The sequence below is a fragment of the Pinus tabuliformis genome, chromosome 1_1 (assembly GCF_031772625.1).
Source record: "Pinus tabuliformis cultivar Carrire ecotype Pingquan chromosome 1_1, CPIR1, whole genome shotgun sequence".
In the NCBI taxonomy this organism is placed as follows: Eukaryota; Viridiplantae; Streptophyta; class Pinopsida; order Pinales; family Pinaceae; genus Pinus; species Pinus tabuliformis.
The window spans coordinates 612,651,187-612,674,143 of NC_142297.1; the positions used below are offsets into that span (position 1 = coordinate 612,651,187).

Below are 22,957 nucleotides of genomic sequence, written 5' to 3' on the forward strand. Positions count from 1 at the left end.
AATGATCTTTAAATTTGTCTCCCTCTCAACTAGGTTTGAGAGCACTTCACAATACCCAGTAAAGTGTCTAGAGCAGGGTTGCAGGAATCGCCCCCCCCCCCCGCCGGATCCAAACCCGGAACCGCGGATCGAAGCGAAGCGTCCCGGAATCCAGGTCGGAAGCGCGGATTGGAGGAGGAGGTGGCGCGGATCCATAGTATTCAAAACCGTTCCGGTCGGACCGGTTACCGGCCTAACCGGCCGGTTAGGAGGCTCACCGGTCAGAACCGGTGAAAAAACCCGGTCAGCACCCTCACTTGCCCAGTTTTTAGACCTAACCGGTCAAAACCGGCCGGTTTAGGTCCTAACCGGCCGGTTTTTTGCTAACCGGCCGGTTCCGTCCTAAACCGGCCGGTTTAGGGACAGGCCGCCGGTAAAGGTAAAAAGCGGACTGTTTTTTGCAGCTGAGGGCGGTTTAGGGTTTTTGGGGGTGAGGGAAAGGGATTTTCCCTCCAAAAAGACCCTCACAATTGCTATAAGACACCCCTCTCACCCTCATTTGTCTCACACAACTGATTTGGAGTGTTTGTGAGTGTTTGTGAGTTTGTTTGTGAGCTTGGAGAGTGTGGAGTTTTTGCTGAAGTAGTCATCTTGGAGTTGGAGTTGGAGCTATTTTGGAGATAGTGTGTAGCTGTCAGTGGAGTTGCCATCATCAAGAGGAGGCTAAGGGAGCTACTTTGCATTTCCAGGTAAGGATTTGCACTTGATAATTCCTCATTTGGGTCTGCTGTCCATGAATTAATTTTTTTGTGCTATAAACTTCTCATTTCAATGATCTATCATCTATGCTAAGCCTATGAACTCTCTAGCTCTATGCTATCAAATTTTTTAGCTTGCATGTGCATTTTTTTTCCTACATTTATCATTGGTTTTCCATGTTCCTTAGCTGCAATTTTTTTTTTAAATGGCAGATTTATTTGCAAATTGTTATTATTTCAAGCAAACATGGCTCCAAAAGGAAAGGACAGTGCATGGGCTCATTGTGATGTAGTTGAGGGAAAAATGATATGCAAATTATGCCATAAATCTATTGGAGGTGGGGGTATTCTTAGGTTGAAACAACACTTGGCTGGGGTAAGAGGCCAAGTAAAGCCATGTGATGCACCAAATGCACTGTTAGGTCCTATTAGGGTAGAATACATTGCCAAGCTTGAAAAATTTTATGAGGATAAGGCTAGGGAGAAGGCCATCCAAGATGAAATTGCAAGGAAGAGGGAATTAATGGAAGCCATGAATCTTATAAAAGACAGTGGGTATGATGATTATGACATTCAAGACTCCACTTCTATCCCTTCCACCAATGACCCCTTTCACTATGTTCATCCTTCTGTTGGAGTTGGCCAACCATCAAAAGGAACAAAGAGACCAAACATCCAAAGTTATTTCTCATCTTCTGCCAACATTGCCTCTTCTAAATCTAATCCCACTTCCTCCCAACCAAGTTCTCAACCCACTTTGGATCAACATTGGAAAAAACAATGCAAAGAAACTTCTCACCAATACATTGCTAGATGGTGGTATGATTCAGATATCCCATTTAATGCTGCTCGCTCACCTTATTACCAAGCTATGTGGGACTCTGTTATAGCTGCAGGAAAGGGCTTCAAAGGCCCTAGTATGCATGACTTGAGGGGAGCTCTTTTGCAAAAAGAGATATCTTCCATTGATGAGTATTTGACTGAGTTTAGAGAGTCATGGGTCAAAACAGGTTGTTCCATTATGTCAGATGGATGGACCGATGGAAAGAACCGCACTATCATTAATTTCCTTGTTTCTTGCCCTCAAGGAACCATGTTTTTGAAATCAGTTGATGCATCTGATAGGGTAAAGGATGCAAGCCTTCTATTTGAGCTTTTGGATAACATTATTCAGGAAGTTGGGGAGCAGCATGTTGTGCAGGTCATCACTGATAATGCCTCAAACTATGTTCTTGCTGGAAAGATGCTTGAGGCCAAATATAAGACCATATTTTGGACTCCATGTGCTGCACATTGCATAGACCTCATGCTTGAGGATATAGGCAAGGTGGAGTGGGTAAAAAACACTGTAGAGCATGCCAAGTGCATTACAAAATACATTTACAACCACTCATGGGTATTGAGCCTAATGAGGAAACACACTGGAGGCAAAGAGCTTGTTAGGCCTGCAATTACGAGATTTGCAACTCACTTCCTCACGTTGCAATGTCTCAATGGTCAACATAGAAACTTGCAGAAAATGTTTTCCTCTGATGAATGGTCTGAATCTCGGTGGGCTCGTAGACCAGATGGAAAAGACACCAAAAAGAAAGTGTTAGACACTTATTTTTGGAAAAGGTCTGTAGAGCTTGTGAAAATTACCGAGCCCCTTGTTAAGGTGCTAAGGTTGGTGGATGGGGAAAGATTGGCCATGGGCTACATTTATGAAGCTATGGATCAGGCAAAGGAGCAGATACGGGCAGCTTACAATGACAGGTTAGCTAAATATGGCCGTATATGGGAGATCATTGATAACAGATGGAACAATCAACTCCATCGTCCTATACATGCAGCCGGGTATTTTTTGAACCCAAGGTATCACTATAAAAATCAGCTAGGAGATCAGCATGATGGGGAGGTCAGAGCTGGATTGATTGATTGCTTGGAGCGCATGGTCCCTAACCATGTAGACCAGTTGGATATACATAGACAGCTTACTATTTTCAATCAAGCAAGTGGTACTTTTGGCAAAAACTTGGCAAAGATGGCAAGAGATGTGGACCAACCAGGTAAGCAATTCCAATTTCCATTTTGTTTTTCATTTCAAGTTAAAATTGTTTACGTTCTTTACAATTCAAATTATAAACTAAGTTACTAATTATTGTCTTTTTCTTTGCAGCACATTGGTGGGAGTCATTTGGTGGCCAGTGTCCTCAATTGCAAAGGTTTGCAATTAGAGTCCTCAGTCAAACTTGCAGTGCTTCAGGTTGTGAGCGCAATTGGTCTGTTTTTGAGCGCATACACACGAAGAAGAGAAACCGTTTGGAACAAAAACGGTTAAATGATCTTGTTTTTGTGCAATACAACCTTCGACTGAGGAGGAACCAAATGATGAGCAAATCACCTGATCTAGATCCCATTGTGTTGGACGATATTGATCCAACATCAGAATGGGTGGAGGAGACTGAAGATCCTGTGTTTGAGGCTGATTTTGATATCGACATGGCTTTAGCGGAGGATGAGGCAGATTATGTGGCGGCATCAGAACCAGGATCAGTAGCGGCATCAAGGAAAGGCAAGGAACCAATGGAAGGCACTAGTCGTGCAGGTCGACAAACTCGTGCTTCCACTAGGTCCACTTCTATTGTCATTGGTGGCATTGATACTGATGTTGCAGATGAGGCAGAGGCATCCTCAGACTCTGAACCAGATGATGTCTATGTAGCTCCTGATGATGATCATGTGTCTAGTAGTGGTGATGATCTTGATGATTGATCATGTGTACACTGTAGACTTGTAGTAGGCCAATGGCCTCATAGCTTGCAGCATGGTTTTTGGACTCTATAGGCCATTTAGAGCCTCATTTCTTATGTATTTTGCTATTTTGTCGATGATATGTATTGCACTCGGTGCCATTTTGATATATTCACCTTTGCATGGTATATAAATGAGCAAACTTTGCATATTTTGTCTCTATTGGCTTGGAATCATGGTTTTACATCTTAAAAATAGTTTTTTTTCATTAAAAATTAATTATTTAATGTATTTTTTAAAAACCGGTTCGTTTAGACCAAACCAGTCCCGGTTAGACCGGTTCCGGTCGGTAAACCGGTTAGCTAGGTGGACCGGTCCGGTCACCGGTTCCGGTTTTAAAAACACTGCGCGGATCCGAATTAAAATTTCGATTCCTGGAATTTTGGTTGCGGCCGCCCGGAACCGCGGATCGGAGGGCGGTTCGGGCACTTGGTTGCGCCACGATTCCGGCCCGGAACCGCACGCCACCCGAGCGCTTCCCGGGCGCTTCCGGACGCAACCCCGCGGCCGGATTTTGTTAACTTTGTTTTTTTTAAATTTGTTTTAACTTGTGACTAAACTAGCATGAGGGGGTGGGTTAGGTTAGTTTAGGGTGAGTCTAGGGTTACTTTAGAAAAGAATAAAGCCCCCATTCTCTTCTCATTTTCTCACTTTGAGTTTATGAGAGTTGGAGAAGAGAAGAGAGGAGAGGAGAAGAGAAGAGAGGAAAGGAGAGGAGAAGAGAGGAGAAGAGAGGAGAGCTTGGAGGAGTGAAGAAGGAGGAGCTAGGAGAAGGAGGAGGAGCTTGGAGCAAGAGCTTGGAGGACTTCATCTACAAGAGCTAAAGAGGTAAGTTCAAACCCCAAACTCCCTTGTTTTTTTGAAAAAAAAATTGTATTTTTCTCCTCCCTCTCCTACTCTTTCCCATTATTTCTACTTGCTCCTTTATTTACAGGTTGTCCACCACCTATATCCATATTCCAAGATGGTGTTCTTTTGGCTTCTATGTATCATTCCACTCTTGGTTTTAATGATGGCAAGGGTGAGGAATAGAGGGGAAGAGGAAGGGGATGAACTTGGTCCTAATAGTAGTGACCCAATGTATGATGAGGAGGAAGGGTTTGAAGAGGAAGGGGATGAACTTGAAGAGGACACTGAAGCACAAGATGGGAAAGGTACATCAAATCCCTTGTGGAACTATGTGACCAAACTTGAAGGGGGAAAGGGTGGTGGATCTTACAAATGGATGTGCCCTCATGATTGTCATGGAGGAAAACCATATACGGGTTCATATACCCGTCTGAGGAGGCATTTTTGTGGGGTGCTAGAGAGTGATGAAAAAAAGGGTTCTGTGGGGGTAGCCATTTGCCCAAAAATTTCAAGTGAACAAAGACAAAAATACATCAAAATAGAGATGGTTGCACAACAAAAAAACAAGAAACAAAAAACTCATTCAGAATCAAGTGCAACCTCTAAATTTGGTAGTTGCCCATCTCCTTATGGTACTTCTGCAACCTCTGGAGGTAGAAAAACAATAGCGGATTTCCTTAATGTTACTGGGAGGGATGATGTGGATGGAAAGGTAGTCCGTTTTCTTTGTGCTTGCGGTGTACCATTCAATGTGCTTCGCTCTCCCTATTGGCATGACATGGTAAAGGCCATCAATGAAGCCCCAAAAGGATACAAGGCCCCCAACTATGAGAAAGCTAGAACAGTGTTATTAGAAAGAGAAAAAGCTAAGGTTCAAAGAGCTTTGACACGTTTTACACATGAGTGGGTGGATTATGGGGTATCCATTGTATCAGATGGGTGGACAAATATTAGAAACCAACATTTGATAAATGTTCTTGGTGTTTCTTCTAAGGGTGCAGTATTTATTGCATGTCATGACTCCTCCTCCATCAGTGCAACTGCACAAAACATTGCAGATCTCCTATTGAAATCAATCAAAGATGTTGGTCCGAATAATGTGGTTCAAGTGATCACAGATAATGCAGCAAATTGTAAGGCAGCAGGAAAAATTATTGAACGTACTCATCCACACATCTTTTGGTCTGGGTGCCTGGTTCACACATTGAACCTTTTGATGCATGATATTGTGAAACACAAAGAATGTGGGTGGATTGCTGAGGTTTACAGGAAAGGGAAGCAGCTCATTAAATTCATCACAGGGCATACAAGGGTAAACTACTTCTATGGCACTTACTCCAAGTTGCAATTGCTTAAAATTGCAAAGACAAGATTTGCTAGTTATTACCTCACCTTTAGGCGGCTAGTGAAGGTGAGACAAGCTTTAACTAATCTGGTGTGTGCTGAAACATGGGATGAAATTAACCAGTGTACAGATGGTGCTACTGCTAATGTAGTCAAGGACACTGTTCTTGACACTTACTTTTGGTCACAGGTTAAATATGTTTTGCAATTCACCAAACCAATTTATTACATGATCAAGTTTGCAGATTCAGATCGACCAGTAATTGGGGAGGTGTATGAGCAAATGGATAGCATGTTGGGGCAGATTAAAGACATTGTTGAGCCTAGAGATACCACCTTGTACAATTATATTCGTGAAGAGGTGGAAAAGCGATGGGATATGCTAAATGTTCCATTGCATGCATTAGCATATGTTTTGACACCTAGGTACTATCATCCATCATGGCTTTCAAAACCAGCACCTGGGGGGGGAAGCAGGAAAAAACCACACCAAGATAAAGAGGTTCACGAAAAATATATGGCTGCATTGAGTAGATTAATCCCTGATAATGAGGAGGCTGCATTGGTACGGAGACAGGTGAGCAACTATACGCTCAACACTGGTCCATTTGGGAGCATGCATTCAATTGAAGATCGAGAGCATTTTTCTGCTCTTGAGTGGTGGAACATGCATGGAGGGCCTACTCCACTTCTACAGAGTTTGGCATTGCGGGTGCTATCACAGGTGGTAAACACTTCTTCTGCAGAGAGGTGTTGGAGCTCTTATTCTTTCATCCACAGTGTTAAAAGGAACAGGTTGAGTTTAGACCGGGCAGAGAGCTTGGTTTATGTTCATTACAACTTGCGATTGTTGTCCCATTACTGTGAAGATGCAAAGTCTAATAAAGACTTGGTGACTTGGGACAAGCATCCAGAGGAGCCCAATTTGGAGGATGGAGTGTTGCAACTAGAGCAATTAGAGGATGCTCTCCTGGTATGTCCATTGTGGTATGAATTTTCCAATTTTCCCTTATAAAGCATTTCTCTAATTCATGTTTTTAATTTTTTTGTTAACTAGTGTTTTTTTTTTTTTGCATGAATTTTTTGAGCGATTCTAGGATGATGATGACCGTGTTGATATGCCACCACCCCCACCCCCATCTGGTCCTAGGTTCCATGGTTCAACACCAACAGCAGGGGGTTCTTCTTCATCAGTTCCAGTGCCACGACTTACACAGGGACCATCTTCTTCATTGCCACCACGTGGAGGCACGCCATCACGTTCTATTCGTGGTGGAAGGAGGAGAGATTAGTAGATATATTCACAATCTACTTCTTTTTGTCATAGTCTATAGATTACTCATTAGACTTGTAGACTTGTGAATTTGAATTTTGAACCTTTTTGGCTTGGCGGTGACCAAGTGACATATTTTGTAAACATTATTATTTGAATTTTGGACATGACAAATGTTGACAGTTGCTCACTTGCTAGATAAATCATAATATGCTCTATGTTTTATGTTTTATAATATGCTTAAATGTTTTATGTTTTATAATATGCTTAAAAATTTGATGTATGTTTGTAATAGCTAGAATATAGATGATTGTTGTACATACTAGTAACTACAATGGAATCATGGATGCCATATCTATCTTGATTTATGCAAAAATATGCATGTTTTCATGTCTTCTACAATTAATTTGGTATTTGGGATGTTTGTTTTGAGTATAAATGCAAAAAAATATATAAAAATATATATATATATAGCAGACGCTTCCGCGGACGCTTCGCTCCCTAGATTTTTGGAAAATGACGCTTCCGCGCTTCGCGCTTCCGCTTCGCTCCCGCTTCGTGCAACATTGGTCTAGAGGCCTCACTATTTACCAACCAACTATCAAATGAATCCAAAGGAGAGGAACTAGAAAGAGAAGAAAACAAGAAAATATTCAGATTCAGTAGTAGCTGCTTTTTTTCCATACCTTGAGTTCCTTGATCTCTTTTAAGGACAGTGGCCTTCTTCACGATCAGCAGGAGCACTTCTTCTTTATCATTAGACTTGTAGTTGTTGTAGCCATGATTGTTGTTGTAGTTGGACCTATGGGCATTTCTCTTCTTCGGACAATCTCGAGCAAGGTGACCAAGCATGTCGCAATTGTAGCATTCAAATTGTGACACATCCATTTTAATTCTTCTATTAGAATCCCTGGATGTTGGTGGAAGCCTTCTTGAATTAGATGGTCTTCCTCTACCTTTCCTCTTCTTGTCTTGAAGAGCGAATGCACTGGGCTCCCCTTCTTCATGTTTTTAAATTCTCCCTCTAGATACCATCCTGGTCTCTTCTTGAGTGCACTTGCCAATGAACTTATCAAATGTCGGGAACCTGTCATTGTTGTTAATAGTTGTAATAAACGTCTCCCAAATAGGTGGAAGACCTCCAAGTGCAATTAGTACCAGCTTTCTGTCAGAAGTAACTTCTCCGACAGACAATAGTTGATCTTTGAGTTGGGATATCCTCATGAAGTATGACTGCACAATCTCTCCTTTATTCATCTTGATGTCCTTAAGTTGATTCTTCCAAGAAAGAATGTGACTGAAGTTGTTGACTTCGAACATTCCAACCAGTTTATCATACATTTCCTTGGACTTCTTAAACTTCGAAATATAAACAATCAAATGATCTCTCAACGAATCAATAATAATCTTATTAGCTTTGATCTCACTTTTCTTGTACTATGTTTGATAGCAGCGAAAGCATTCTCCGAAGGCTCAAGCACATTGCCTTCAACATATTCCAAGACATCATTTTCATCCAAAATCACATCCAACATGGTTCTCCACATTGCATAGTTAGATGAGTCATTCAACTTCTCTTCAATCTAAGTATGAGGTAGACATCTTGACCAAATCAAATAAGTTCCTTAAAATCAGATTCTTTCAAAGGTGATTGCTCTTGTCTCATTGGGCTTGTCTTCACCTCAACTCTAATACCATGTTAATTTTCCAGTGTTGTATGCTTGACACAATCACTTATAATAATTCTTCTTAAATTAGCAATTTCCAATATAATTTCAATCTTCCAGCAAAAATAAGCAATTGTAGGTAGAACAGTAAACCAAATGCACAATAGAAGACAAACAAGAACAATAGAGACAGCAATTTGGTCAAAGACCAAGGAAAAACCCCATAAGGGGGAAAACATTTTCCAAATTCTTCTTCTATTAGATTATCATCAAATGTTCAGCAAAGAGATACAATGTTCAAGTACATCAACAATGAGTCAAAGGTCAAAGCCTTGATTAGTCAAATCGCCCAACCAATATTCAATCAAATACGAGCAAGAAAGTCAACTATGGTCAAACTTGAATTCAACAATTTCTAGTCAAAGTCAAAAGCAATCAACACTGCACTAACCAGTCAACAGTGACTGGTTAAAGTGCCCAAAAAAATTTGGTCATCGCAGCAAAGAACTCGACCTTCTCAACGCAATCAAACTTGGTCAAAATAGTCAACAAATTTGCCTACAAATCTGGTCAACACACCAAGTCAACCTACGGTCAAGCCTGCCTCAAATCTGTGGTCAACTATAGTCAAAGTGCTCAGAAAATTTTAACCTTCTCTCTCCTGAATTCAACCTCCAAAACAAATCCAAAATCCTAAGTCAAACCATGCCCAAAATCCCAAAACACAATGTTGGTCAAATCAGTGCCCAATCAGAAGTTAAATCCGATCAACAAAAAAAGCCTCTCTCTCCTTCGCCCGTGTGATGATGTCTCCAAGTGATGCCAAATATAGTCTATTTATGTGTTTCCTTAGAGGACAAATTTCCTTGCCCAGGCCAACTTGTACTTTTGTATAATGTGGGTTTTTCACGTTAAAAACAATATTTTCCCTTGAGCAAATTAAATTCTTCCAAGGGCTAGTAGGGTCTCCAAAGGGTGAGGAGCGCTTCCTAAAGGAGGTAATTTCTCCCTAAGATGCCAAATTTCAACACAAACTAGCAGCAGTGAGTTATGCGAGATATGGCACAGGAGGATGGCTCACTTGCACCATGGAGCATTCAAGGTGTTGAGCGAGATGGTTAAGGTTTACCTAAGTTCAGCATTGAGCATCATGATCTGTGCATGGGGTGTGCTTTGCGAAAGTACACTAAGACACCATTCACGAGTAGTGACAGCAAGGTAGCAGGTACTCTTGATTTGATACAATCTGACGTGTGTGGTCCTATGTCTCATGTATCGTTGAGGGGATACGAGTACTATGTGACCTTCATTGATGACTACTCCAGGAAGACCTGGATTTTCTTCCTGAGGACCAAGGATCATGTCTTCAAGAGGTTCTAAGAGTTTAAGGCTCTTGTGGCGAACCAAGCAGGGAAGAAGATCGAGGTCTTGAGATCAGACAATGGGGGCGAGTATACCTCCAAGGAGATTATGGAGTTCTGTAGGAGTATGGGTATCAGGAGGGAGTACATATTGCCTTATAAACCCCAGCAGAATGGGGTAGCGGAGAGGAAGAACAGGGCCAAAGTGGGAGCAACAAGAGCTATGTTGCATGATCAGAGGCTACCTTTCTTTTTATGGGCCGAGGCGTGTAACACTGCAGTGTATCTGCAGAACATGAATCCACATAAAGTCTTGGGGAGTAAGGCTCCTAAGGAGGCTTTTTCTAGGAGGAAGCATGAGATTGGTCACATCAAGATTTTTGGGTGCCTTACGTTCTTGCACAGGGGAAAGTTGTTCTCAGGCAGGATGTGAGATTTGAGCAGCAGAGGGTCTCGAGAGGTTGATCGAATTGAGAAACAAGCTCCTCAACAAGAAGCCACACCACAAGTATCAGGACCTTCAGGTGGTACACCAAGGTCAGGAGGATCACCTACTTCTAGGGTGCCGAGATCACAGAGTTCAGGACCACCGGGCACAAGATCTCATGGCACAGGTTCACCACAAGAGGTGTGAAATTTCCTTAATTGCAATAACTGGAAATTTAATCTTTTATCTACTGGCATTATTTGTCTTCAAAAAATTAATTCGGCAAATAATAGTTAATTCACTAATGCAATCTTTACAAATAAAATTCAAGAAATGAGAAAATAATGCACACACAAAAATTTGGACACAAAATTTTTTGGACAATAGTTCCTGGCAAAACCCCAATGTGGGGAAAGCCAATTCAGCATATGAGGGTTTTATTATTCTTCAACAATTTGAGAAATACAACTTCTTGCCTATTGGCAAAGCTTCGGCATACAATTTCTCCACTGGAAAAATAAATCTGGAAACTCAACGTTTCGCCTGGAAAACAATTCTGACCTCCTTGGTGCAATTCACACTCTTGCCTACAACATGCACTGGAAACTGGAAATGTGCACTGGCTCAACTGGAACTCGAGCTCATACTAGAAATTTGTTCCTGCAACCCCTTCGTCCACCTGCAACTCACACTTCCTCCAAAACCTGTCTCCCACAACTGGAAATCGACCTGCTGCCCAGATTTGTGCTCTGGATAATTCGCACCTCTTGATATAGCCTCTTTACAGATAAATTTGGCTTCCCTTCCTTTCACTGGAATGATGGGAAAATCAATGGAAATTCTCTTTAGAATTCTTCTCCCAAAATCTCTATTGAAACCCCGTTGTTGGTGTCACCCTCTACTTCAACTACGCCCTTGCAATTTGCTACAACTAGGTAAGTTGAACTACTAAGTGTCTCTCTCCAAGCCCCATTGACTTGTTCTTATAATCTCTCGTTCAGCAACCAACGGCCATGATCTAATCACAATTGATGGCTAAGATCATTGCAACCCTATCAGGTGACTTTTCCATAAATCTCTAGATAAAAATCGATTTTCCTCCATTAATTTAATTTAATCAACCAATTTTCCTAAGTTAGATTTAGGGAAATTTTAAATAATTGGCTAATTAATCTAATTGAGGTGTTTCTTGCGAATCATTTTCTGGGTATTGGAGAAAATGTGTTCCTTCGCCTCATAGACACCATAAATACTATAAAACATGCTCGTTGCTACCAATAACTACCACTCCCTCTTGGCGAGGAAGGTATTCTCCACTACTTGCATCCTCTGCCTGAAATAGACAAACCTTGCCTTACCCAAGGCTGTCGTGAGAATATCTACAACTTGTTGATCTGTGGGAAAATGTTGTAGTCGAACTAACCCAAGCTACACATAATCATTGAAGTGGTATCTTATGTCGATATGCTTTGACCTATCATGAAAGACTGGATTCTCAGAGAGCCTTATGCAACTCTGATTACCATAGGATATACTGGTTGAATCCATCCGCTGACCAAACAATCCCACTAGCAGCTTTCGAAGCCAAATAGCTTCGCATGTGGCCATGCTAGCTGCCATTTATTCTACCCCTACAGAACTTAGTGCCACGGACTTCTGCTTCTTGTTGCACCAAGAGACAACCCCTGATCCAATACTGAAGCAACACCCTGAAGTGCTTTTCTAGTCCACTGAACTACCTACCCAGTCTGCATCTGTGTATCCACACGAACTTACACCATCACCTCGAGTATATCGCAAACCATACTCGATTGTGTCATGCAAATACCTCCAAACATGTCTCATTGTTGTCCAATGTACCCTCTTTGGTTCCACCATAAACTGACTAAGAGTGTTGACTACGAAACAGATGTTTGGCCTACTGTTGACCAAATACATAAGAGATCTGATGAGCTGCCTATATAAGGTTGGGCCCACATCTGCATCCTTTGATGTGTCTATCTTCCTCCAATTGGTAATCATAGGCGTGGACATGGGTCTATAGTCTTGCATCTTGAATCTCTTCAAGATCTCCATAGTATATCTCCCTTGCCCAAGGAACATCTCCTCGTCCATTTTCCATACCTCCAGTCCTAGGAAGTAATGCATTAGTCTCAAATCCTTCATCTCAAACTCAGCAGCCGAGTCCCTCTTGCTGTCCTCTATGTGTTGAAAAGTGTAACTAGGTTCGGTCTTCAGAATGACATGTAGATATGATTTTATGTAATGAGATGTAAATAAGAAAAATAAAATTATTTTATTGACTTTCTTCATGAGTTTCATGAACAAGGGATTTTGTCTTTGAGTCAAGACTCCCATTGAGAGTCTTTAGGATTTATTTGTCATCTAGTTATAAAATGTTAGAGTCATTGTCATGTAATGAAGTCATTTTACACTTTGTAAAAGGTCAATCTTGTCTATGTAAAGTATCCTCCAAGAACTTGTCATCTATCCTCTTCAAGTTGGCCTACAACGATGAAGGAACTCTCCAGAAGAAGTCAACCTAACCTCCAGCAATCATGTCGGCCTAAAGGACATGGTATGAGGTGTATATAGAAGCACACTCGGCCTCCATTTCAAGTAAGTAACTCGACTTGAATTCAGTAAAGAAAAAGTGTGAAGAAACGAAGAAGTAGAAGTGCGAAGAAGAGGAAAAAGAAGTGCGAAGAAAGGGTAGCGAAAGAGTTTCTTCTGGGGCAACAAAAGACATTGGGGCAATGAAGAAGGGTTCTTCCGAACCAGCGAAGAAGGAGGTTTCTTCTAGGCAGCAAAGAAGAGATTCTTCTGGGGCAGCAAAGAGGAGGTTTCTTTTGGGGCAGTGAAGGAGAAGTTTCTCCTAGGGCAATTAAGGAAGGATTCTTCTAGGAGACTGAGATATAGCTCTAGAGACTGAGATTCTCTAGAGGAAGTCAGTGATATCATAGAGACCGAGTTTCTCTAAAGGAAGTCAAGAAAAGGTAGTGTGAAGGATAGAGACCGAGTTTCCCTAGAAGGAGCCAAGGAGAGTAGTTCAAGATCGAGAAGAAAGGTGAGGAAGGGAAGAGAGACAGCATCACGGTAAGTGACAAAGTTCTTGGGAGGATACTAGAGTCAAGGGTCTATGTCATGGTCTTGGTACTTATCAATTGAAGATCTAGAAGAATAATTTTGATCAGGTTTTCCTCTCAAGAGGTGAGAGGTTTTGGCCCTAGCTGAGAAGCCTACATACTGTCTCACTTGTCTTTTATTGTGCATATTGGTAATTGTCTTGATGAAGAGAACACAATAATAACATAAAAAGAAAATATTATAAGCTAAGAAGTGTATTACAAGCACTTATCAAGCAGAGAAATCTTGTAACTCTAAATGTCCTAGATTTCTCAACACTATGAGCCATGATGACCCTATCAAGAATCGATCATCCACATACAAAATTGGGATGAGTGGCTCACCTCCTACCATCAGATAGTGGAGATTGGAATCAACTTCGCTCTTCTCGAAGCCCATATGTTGCAAGTAGTTATCTAACTGACCATACCATGCCCTGGGAGCTTGTTTGAGCTCATATAGTGCTCTCTTTAGCCTACACACATGTGTGCCTCTCTCATGTGTCTCAAATCCCTCTGGTTGTTCGATATACACCTCCTCCTCTATCTAAGCCATTGATGAAGATTTAATCATGGTCGTTGGTTCCCTAACGAGAGATTATAAAAAGAAGTTGATGGGGTAGATGGAGGACACACTAATGCAGATACTCAATGATCAAGGCAGTCTGATTTTCCAGTAGCAAGTGATTCAACAGTGAGATCGTGTTAGTGATCGACGAGCAAGTGGCAGAGGGGCAGAGTAGCAGATTATCGGAGGAGTTTCCAGTGTTGAAAGAGTCAGGAGAGGAGGTTGTCTTGTTTCTCCATGTTAAGTTGTGGTATGTTCTATGCTTATAACAGTTTACTTCTTTTTCTTATTATATTCCACCGATTAGCAATCACATGTACATAAAGTAAAGTGCAGATAGAACATTAAACGATCGACAGAAAACAAGCCAAGACAAGAGACACAAGATGTGGCGGCTAGCCAGGGACAAACCCCACAATGTGTGGGGAAACCCTTTGATCAAATCTTCTTTTATCTTCAATAATTCAGCAGAGAGAAATAGTACAATAAATCTTATTCATATCAGCAGTAGCAAACCCTAGATCAGCAGCATCAGCATTAGCGGCTTCATTATCAAACTAGGGCAGACCATATCTCACAAACCGACAGTCGGATTGACTTCATTCCACCACCAAAAGTTTCGGCTTCCAGAGGAGGTTCAGATGAACCTACAGCGCAGTTCAGATGAGGAGATCTTCTAGGCCACGCAAGTCAATCTTTACTTCTGCAGTTACAGCTTCAGTTTCAGCAGTTTCCGGCTTCAAACTAGGGCAGTCGATATCTTGCAAACCGTTCGTCGGATTGACTTCATTCCACCACCAAAAGTTGCGGCTTTCAAAGGAGGTTCAGATGAACCTACAGCGCAGTTCCAAAGAGGAGATCTTCTAGGCCACGCAAGTCAATATTTACTTCTGCAGTTGCAGCTTCAAATTCAACAGCTTCCGGCTTCACATGTGTGAGAGAGAGAGACCCATTTCAGCGCAGTAGAGAAGAGACTCATATCTGCGCAGTAGAGAGAGAGAGATGTGATGAGATGAGTGAGTCCAAATGAGGAAAAGTCCTCTTATATTTATACACAACGTTGGTGGGTGAATAGATGCGACTGTTGGGCTTCTGAGCCTACATGAGTTGTAGGTCGGCTTGATAATAATTCCATAATCAAAATAAATTCATATCTCCATGAATACTTATCGGAATTGGATGATCTTTATATCAATCCTACACCTCTCGACGAGAGGAATCTAATAAAAATATTATTAGCCATGAATAAGATGACCCACATGAAGTTTTGCCCTGGTTGCCAATTTTAACACTCCCTCTCAACCATGGAGAACTTCATCTGCAATCTGTCAATCGGTCGTTACTATTCATCCATCAAATGCACTGCCTTGTACAACCTGACCCTTGCCCTGCTCTGCTCTATTTTGCCTGTTTTGCTTTGTCTTGTTCTACCCTGCACTGATCTGTATTGTTTTGTTCTGTTCTGCTCTGCTCTTGCATTGTTCTGTTCTACTCTGCTTTTGTCCGAATTATGAAGAAGAAGAAATGATCGAGGATGTATCATACTGACTCAAAGTCAGTCTTAGAGTATGTACCACTGGTCCCAGACCAATCTCAACCAACCCAAAGTCAGTGTCATAGTGAGTACAACTCCAATGGTCCCAGACCAATATCATCCTCCACTGACTCAAAGTCAGTCTCAGAGTATGTACCACTGATCCCAGACCAGTCTCAACCGACCCGAAGTCAGCGTCATAGTATGGTACAACTCCTACCACTAGTCCCAGACCAGTATCATTGATCCCAGATCAATGGAGGTCATCCTAGCGTAGGGAGTATGGTAGTTACAACGATGCGTCCATCGGTACTACTATGGTCCCTAACTTCATTTCCCTGCTCATTGATCAGATGAGAGGTACTTCCCATGAGTCCCAGACTGCATGGGTAGGATGCCTCAACAGGAGAACTAATCAATCCTGTCCTCACAGGAGAACACATCAATCCTGCTACAATTGCCATGGAGAACACATCAATCCAGGCCTCACAGGAAAACACATCAATCCTGCTACAATCGTCGTGGAGAACACATCAATCCAGGCTGCCATGGAGAACACATCAATCCAGGCCTCACAGGAGAACTAATCATCCTGCTACACAGGAGAGCGAATCATCCTGTTCCACAAGAGAGCGAATCATCTTGTCCCACAAGAGAGCGAATCATCTTGTTCCAGTGTGCACCACCAGGGGAGAGTGAGTCACCCTGTGGTCATATGTTGCTCCAGTAGGAACCGCAAGCCCTCAGAGCTCCCAGAACTCAATTTATGCAACATGCAGGACCCTTGTACAAAGGTTTCTTGCCGACTCCAAGTCGTTTGGGAAAATCACAGATTAGATCTTTCCTCGGGGCTTTGACAAGGTGTATCAACCTATACATCATCTTAATGTGATGGAGCTTCCTTGCTCATCGACTTACCATATCCTAGATGATGTCTATCTGCTGGAGCAACTGACGAATATGGGATTCCTCAATAATCAAATCCCACCTCTGGTTGTTACAGAGAATCACAGTGGTATCCAATGTAAATCCAAACAGCTCACTGAAGAGCTTTCGCAACCAGACTTCCTCACACAAGGTTATGCTAGTAACAATATATCCTGCTTCAGCAGTGCTCAAAGCCACCAACTTCTGCGTCTTGCTCATCCAGGATATCGAAGCAGATCCCAAGGTGAAACAGTACCCGGAAGTGCTCTTACGGTCCACCACACTGCCTACCCAATCAACATCAGTATATCCAAGTAGTCTCACAACTCCGACAGTGTATCTTAATCCATGAGAGATTGTGTCCTGAAGACATCTCAGAAGATTCCTGGCATCAATCCAGTGAGGCTCAACCAAATATGAGCTCAAACAATGCTAACTGCAAAACATATGTTCGGACGGAGGTTCACCAAGAACATCAATGCGAATGAGTTTTTGAAACTCAGAGGCATTTCCCAAGTCTGGTCCGACATCACTACCATATAACTTCTAAAAGTTAAGATCCTCGAGGTAGTCACAGGCTTGCAGTCCATCATACCGAATCTTTCCAATATATTTACCACATATTTTCCTTGAGATAGGAAAATTTCCCTTGGCTTCTGCCACACTTCAAGTCCTTGGTCCTTCATTTCAAATTCAGAAGCCATCTCCCTCTTACATTTGTGAATGAGAGGGTTTGCAACTGTTAGAAAGAGGTCATCTACATACAGCACCAGTATGAGAGGCTTGTCATCTTCAACCTTAAAGTAAAGGTTAGGATCTAGTGAATCCTAGCTTCATCAAGTAGCTGTCGATCCTCTCATACCATGATCGGGGTGCTTGCTTCAGCCCATAGAGAGCCTTCTCCAACCTACAGACATGAGATTTTTGATCATAAATTTCAAATCCTTCGGGTTGTTCCATGTAGAACTCTTCTTTGATAGAACCATGCAAGAACGCGGTCTTAACATCCATCTGATGTAGGTTCCATCCTTGTGAAGCCACAAGGGCTATGATCAAGCGGATGGTTGTATATCTGGCAACAGGTGCGAATATCATAGTCTATACCTTCCTTCTGGGATAAACCACGAGCAAGAAAATGAACCTTATACTTTTCCATACTTCCATTTGCTGCATGCTTTATCTTGTAAAGCCATTTTGAAGTAACAATTGTCTTGTCCAGGGTCTGGGAACTACTTCCCAGACATCATTCTCCATAATAGACTCATATTCTATGGTCATAGCATCCTTCCATAGTTAATGCTCGATGACATCTGAGAATGATGAAGTTTCATTTTGTATGATCGTGCTCATGATGGTCAGGTATCCCTGATACCTGTTAAGTTTCTTACTTTGATGGAAGGTTCCTCAGGGTGCAGCATGTCCTTCAGCATCATCAAGTATCCCCCTAAGCCATGAAGGCCTCTTCCTAGAAGAGGAAGGCTCATGTGAATGAGGATCAATCGGATCCATGGGTTCTTCTACATCAGGCATTGATTCATCATCCTTTTCTTTCGGTTCCCTGGTGTCGGCTTCTTGAGAGCTCCTCAAAGTCGGAAGATTGATCACCTTGCTGAGAGCCATATCTTCGTCAAAGGTGACATCATGACTAATTATGACTTCCCTTTGACCGGCTACATAGATTCTATAGCCTTTAGTATTTTCACCATAGCCCACGAAAATTCCCTTCTTTCCAGATGCTCCCAATTTATTTCTTTTCTCTTTCGGCACATGAAAGTATACAGGGCTTCCAAAAATTTTAAAATGAGAAACATCAGGTTTCTTACCGGTGAATTTTTCTTCAGGAGTCTTGGAACCCAATGCTTGATGAGGGCATCGATTTTGTACATATACGGCAGTGTTTGTAGCTTCAGCCCATAGAAACTTAGGAAGACTTTGATCATGTAGCCTTGCCCGGACAGCTTCCATAATTGTGCGGTTCTTCCTTTCTGCCACACCATTTTGTTCAGGAGTATATGGTGTAGTAGTCTCCCTCTTGATGCCAGCCTCTTTACAAAAATCATGGAACTCATTAGATTCATATTCAGTCCCATTGTCAGTTCTTAAGATCTTGATCTTCTTTTCGGTTTGATTCTCGATTAGGGCTTTGAAGTGTCGGAACCAAGGGAACACTTCATCCTTCTTTTTCAAGAAGTATATCCAGGTCTTTCGAGAATGGTCATCTGTAGAAGTGAGATAATATGAGTATCCTCCCAAGGAGTTCACAGGCATCATGCCTGATATGTCTGAGTGAACTAGTTGTAATATATCGGAGGTCTTGCTTTGACTTGAAGGGAATGGTCCCCTTTTGAGCTTTCCTTCGGCACATCCCGGACATACACCTTCTTTCTCTACTTGGAATTCAGGCATCCCTGTTACCATCTGTCTTACATCGGGTAGAGCTTTGTAATGAAGGTGGGCAAACCTCTGATGCCAAAGTTCGGACTAAAGAGATGTGTGACAAGACATGACACCTAGCGGACTTCCATCGACCTGATATAATGAATCAACACTAAACCCAAGAGTAAAGGCATTTTTAACATTATTTTTCCATATACATACCTTGCCATTGCTGAAGGTTACCTTGTAGCCTCTGTCTTCCATTGCCAAGATAGACACTAGGTTCTTTTTGAGGTCAGGTGCATTTAATACATCCTGGACTTTCTAGCCTTCTTGAATGGTTGTCTTCTTCCTCGATCCCCAGCTCTCCTCTTACCTTTGCTGTTGAATTTGTCATTCCTTTGATTTGCCATCAGAGGGATTTTGATCATTGTCCCGGTGTGAGTCCTTTCTATCAGGGCACTCCCTTGCATAGTGACCTGCTTTATCGCAGATGTAACATCATCCTTTTCTTCCACCCTTAGGTCCAGCCTTTCCTTTTGATTTAGACCCAGAATTATTTCTTTTCTTAGCATGAGAAGAAAAAGCAGCAGGAGGACCTTTAGGCAAGGGCATTTCCTACTCTTCTTCCCTTGTTTCTTCCTGAATGCATCTAGCCATTAATTCCTCGAAACCAGGAATTACATTATAGTTCAAAAGAGTAGTCCTGAACACATACCATTCAAATGGCAATCCTCCAAGAGTTGTGAGTACCATTTCTCTGCCAGTAATAGTTTCCCCAATAGATAGGAGATCGTTCTTGATCTCGGTGATTCTTAAGAAGTATGCTTGCATACTTTCATCTTTACCCTTCTTGATTTCCCTCATCTTATTTCTAAGAAACAAAACTTGATTTGCATCATTAACTTTAAATAAACTCACCAGTCTGTCGTAGATTTCCTTGGAGGTGTCTAGATCAGAGATGTAGGCCACCAAGCGCTTGTCGATAGAGTCCCGGATGATCTTCTTTGTTTTGACTTCTCCATTTTTCCATTTGTTCCAGGCAGCAACAAATGCATTTGATGAAGGCTCAACAATATTGCCTCTTACATGGTCCAGCACTCCTTGATCTTCAAGGGTTAGATCGATAGACATCTTCCATCCGTGATAGTCAGCTTTCTCACGGAGCTTGTCTTTGGCAGGAAAGAGTGTTGACGACCCCATAGTTCTTTTAGGATAGCCTTGCCAATCTTCTCTTCAATGATTGCTCTTGCTCTTGCTCGGGCTTTGTCTTCACCTCAGCTCTGATACCATGTTAAGTTGTGGTATGTTCTATGCTTATAACAGTTTACTTCTTTTTCTTATTATATTCCACCGATTAGCAATCACATGTACATAAAGTAAAGTGCAGATAGAACATTAAACGATCGACAGAAAACAAGCCAAGACAAGAGACACAAGATGTGGCGGCTAGCCAGGGACAAACCCCACAATGTGTGGGGAAACCCTTTGATCAAATCTTCTTTTATCTTCAATAATTCAGCAGAGAGAAATAGTACAATAAATCTGATTCATATCAGCAGTAGCAAACCCTAGATCAGCAGCATCAGCATTAGCGGCTTCATTATCAAACTAGGGCAGACCATATCTCACAAACCGACAGTCAGATTGACTTCATTCCACCACCAAAAGTTTCGGCTTCCAGAGGAGGTTCAGATGAACCTACAGCGCAGTTCAAATGAGGAGATCTTCTAGGCCACGCAAGTCAATCTTTACTTCTGCAGTTGCAGCTTCAGTTTCAGCAGTTTCCGGCTTCAAACTAGGGCAGTCGATATCTTGCAAACCGTTCGTCGGATTGACTTCATTCCACCACCAAAAATTGTGGCTTTCAAAGGAGGTTCAGATGAACCTACAGCGCAGTTCCAAAGAGGAGATCTTCTAGGCCACACAAGTCAATCTTTAGTTCTGCAGTTGCAGCTTCAAATTCAACAGCTTCCGGCTTCACATGTGTGAGAGAGAGACCCATTTCAGCGCAGTAGAGAAGAGACTCATATCTGTGCAGTAGAGAGAGAGAGATGTGATGAGATGAGTGAGTCCAAATGAGGAAAAGTCCTCTTATATTTATACACAACGTTGGTGGGTGAATAGATGCGACTGTTGGGCTTCTGAGCCTACATGAGTTGTAGGTCTGCTTGATAATAATTCCATAATCAAAATAAATTCATATCTCCATGAATACTTATCGGAATTGGATGATCTTTATATCAATCCTACACCTCTCGACGAGAGGAATCTAATAAAAATATTATTAGCCATGAATAAGATGACCCACATGAAGTTTTGCCCTGGTTGCCAATTTTAACACTCCAGTAGGCTACGCATGAGCCTCAAAGAGGTAGTTTGATTTGGCTGAGCAGGAGGAGGTTTCAGGTGTTGGAGGCTGGGAATATTTCTAGAGGGTATGGCCACTGATTTCCAGCCGCATCAACAGGCAAAACGATTTATTAAGAGGCAGTTCTGAAGGAGTGTGAGTTTGGCCTGTGCAAAAGGCTGACGCAGGGGTTCACCAGAGCAGTTTTTGTGGCCAATTGGGGCGAAGATTGCTTGAGGAGGAGGGTAAATTCCCTCAGGTATTTTTGCCCGTATTTCTCTCAAAGAGGATTGCCAGATTGGTGTCCATTTTGTTGTACTCAGAATTTTTGTTGCTGCATAATAATAAAACACACATCTATTGCATCACTTTTCCCACATTGGGTTTTTTGGAGGACAGTTGTCCAAAAATAATGGTGTCAATTTGTGTGTGTGATTGCTCTAAGTTTCTTAGTTCCACATATTTTATTTCCGCAACATAATTTTTATTGTGAAGAAATTGCAGTGTGAAATATTTGTTGTTTGTCGTAGCAAATAAACTGCTAAATAATTAACTACTTAGAAGAATAATTTCCAAAAGTTGCATTTCAAGGAATTTTCACATGGTATCAAAGCATTGTTGACAAACAAGAGGCTCAAAGACGAAGAGGGAGAATTCCATGTCTCAAAGGGAGCAGCAACACGAATTTCCTAGGGGTTGCACAGTGCCTAGCCAGACAATGTGAATTGTTGGACAGGGTGTCAAATTTCCAGTTGCAGAGTGCAGGAAGGGTAGATTTGTCTGGGAAGTGATTCCAGCAAGCAAAAGGTGAGCAGCTCGTATTTTTCGCAAAGCAGATTCCTTGTTGGGCGTAGTTGATTTTTGCAGCAGTTTGCAATAGCAGAATCAGCGCGAGTAGAAGAGAAATTGCACACACTGAGGGAGTTTCTCTTAGAGTGTTTCTCGTTTCAAAAATCCAAAGTTTCAGTTTGCAATAGCAGAATCAGCGCGAGTAGAAGAGAAATTGCACACACTGAGGGAGTTTCTCTTAGAGTGTTTCTCGTTTCAAAAATCCAAAGTTTCTAGTTGCAGCAAGCATTAGCAACAGAGAGATTTTCTCACTCCAAGGACTGGGAGTAACAGTGTTAGCAGTCAAGCAATTGAAAGAGGGAGATTTCCTTCCCAGGTCGAGTTTGTGCATTGATGGCTTCAGCAATACTCCGAGATCAGGACAAATTAGAGGGTGCATCAAACTATTGTATCTGGAAGGCCAGGATGGCATTCCTGCTAGATGAATATGGTCTGACGATGTATGCAGAAAGGTTGTAGTCGTACCTACAAATGTTGATCAACTAGTGAATTAGAAAAAGGAGATGGCCAAGGTGAAGCTGTTGATTCTCGATGGAGTTCAAGATCATATAGTCTCACACCTTGCAGCTAAGAATACGCAAAAGAAATATGGGATGTTATTGCCTCACTATATCAGAATCCATCCAAGCAACGGAAGATCTTCCTAAAGGAAAAGTTGAGGAACGTTCGAATGCAGAAGGGTGAAGGCATCAACCCTTATCTCACCAAAATTCAGGATATATGGGATGAGCTTCTAGTCGTAGGAGAGTCTCCTCCATCTACAAAAATTGTGTGTTT

The 22,957-nt window shown here is 41.9% G+C and overlaps 2 protein-coding genes across 4 annotated transcripts in view; one reads left to right on the forward strand and one right to left on the reverse strand.

Moving 5' to 3' along the window:
* LOC149214773 (DNA primase) overlaps nucleotides 1-22,957 on the reverse strand; it is a 344,533-nt gene that overhangs the window by 121,909 nt on the left and 199,667 nt on the right. The gene's annotated exons all lie outside the window — the stretch shown is intronic.
* Nucleotides 1,344-3,789, forward strand: LOC149214774 (uncharacterized). The gene is made up of 2 exons (XM_089390962.1): nucleotides 1,344-2,785; nucleotides 2,896-3,789. Exons 1-2 carry the CDS (start codon nucleotides 1,609-1,611, stop codon nucleotides 3,489-3,491), a joined length of 1,773 nt encoding a protein of 590 aa, XP_089247088.1. The 5' UTR covers nucleotides 1,344-1,608; the 3' UTR covers nucleotides 3,492-3,789.

What these genes read in the sequence shown, in the direction of transcription:
- LOC149214774 (XM_089390962.1), top strand. Translation starts at nt 1,609, where the DNA reads ATGTGGGACTCTGTTATAGCTGCAGGAAAGGGCTTCAAAGGCCCTAGT. An exon ending in AAGAGATGTGGACCAACCAG is followed by an intron (nt 2,786 to 2,895) that starts GTAAGCAATTCC and finishes TTTTCTTTGCAG; the next exon opens with CACATTGGTGGGAGTCATTT.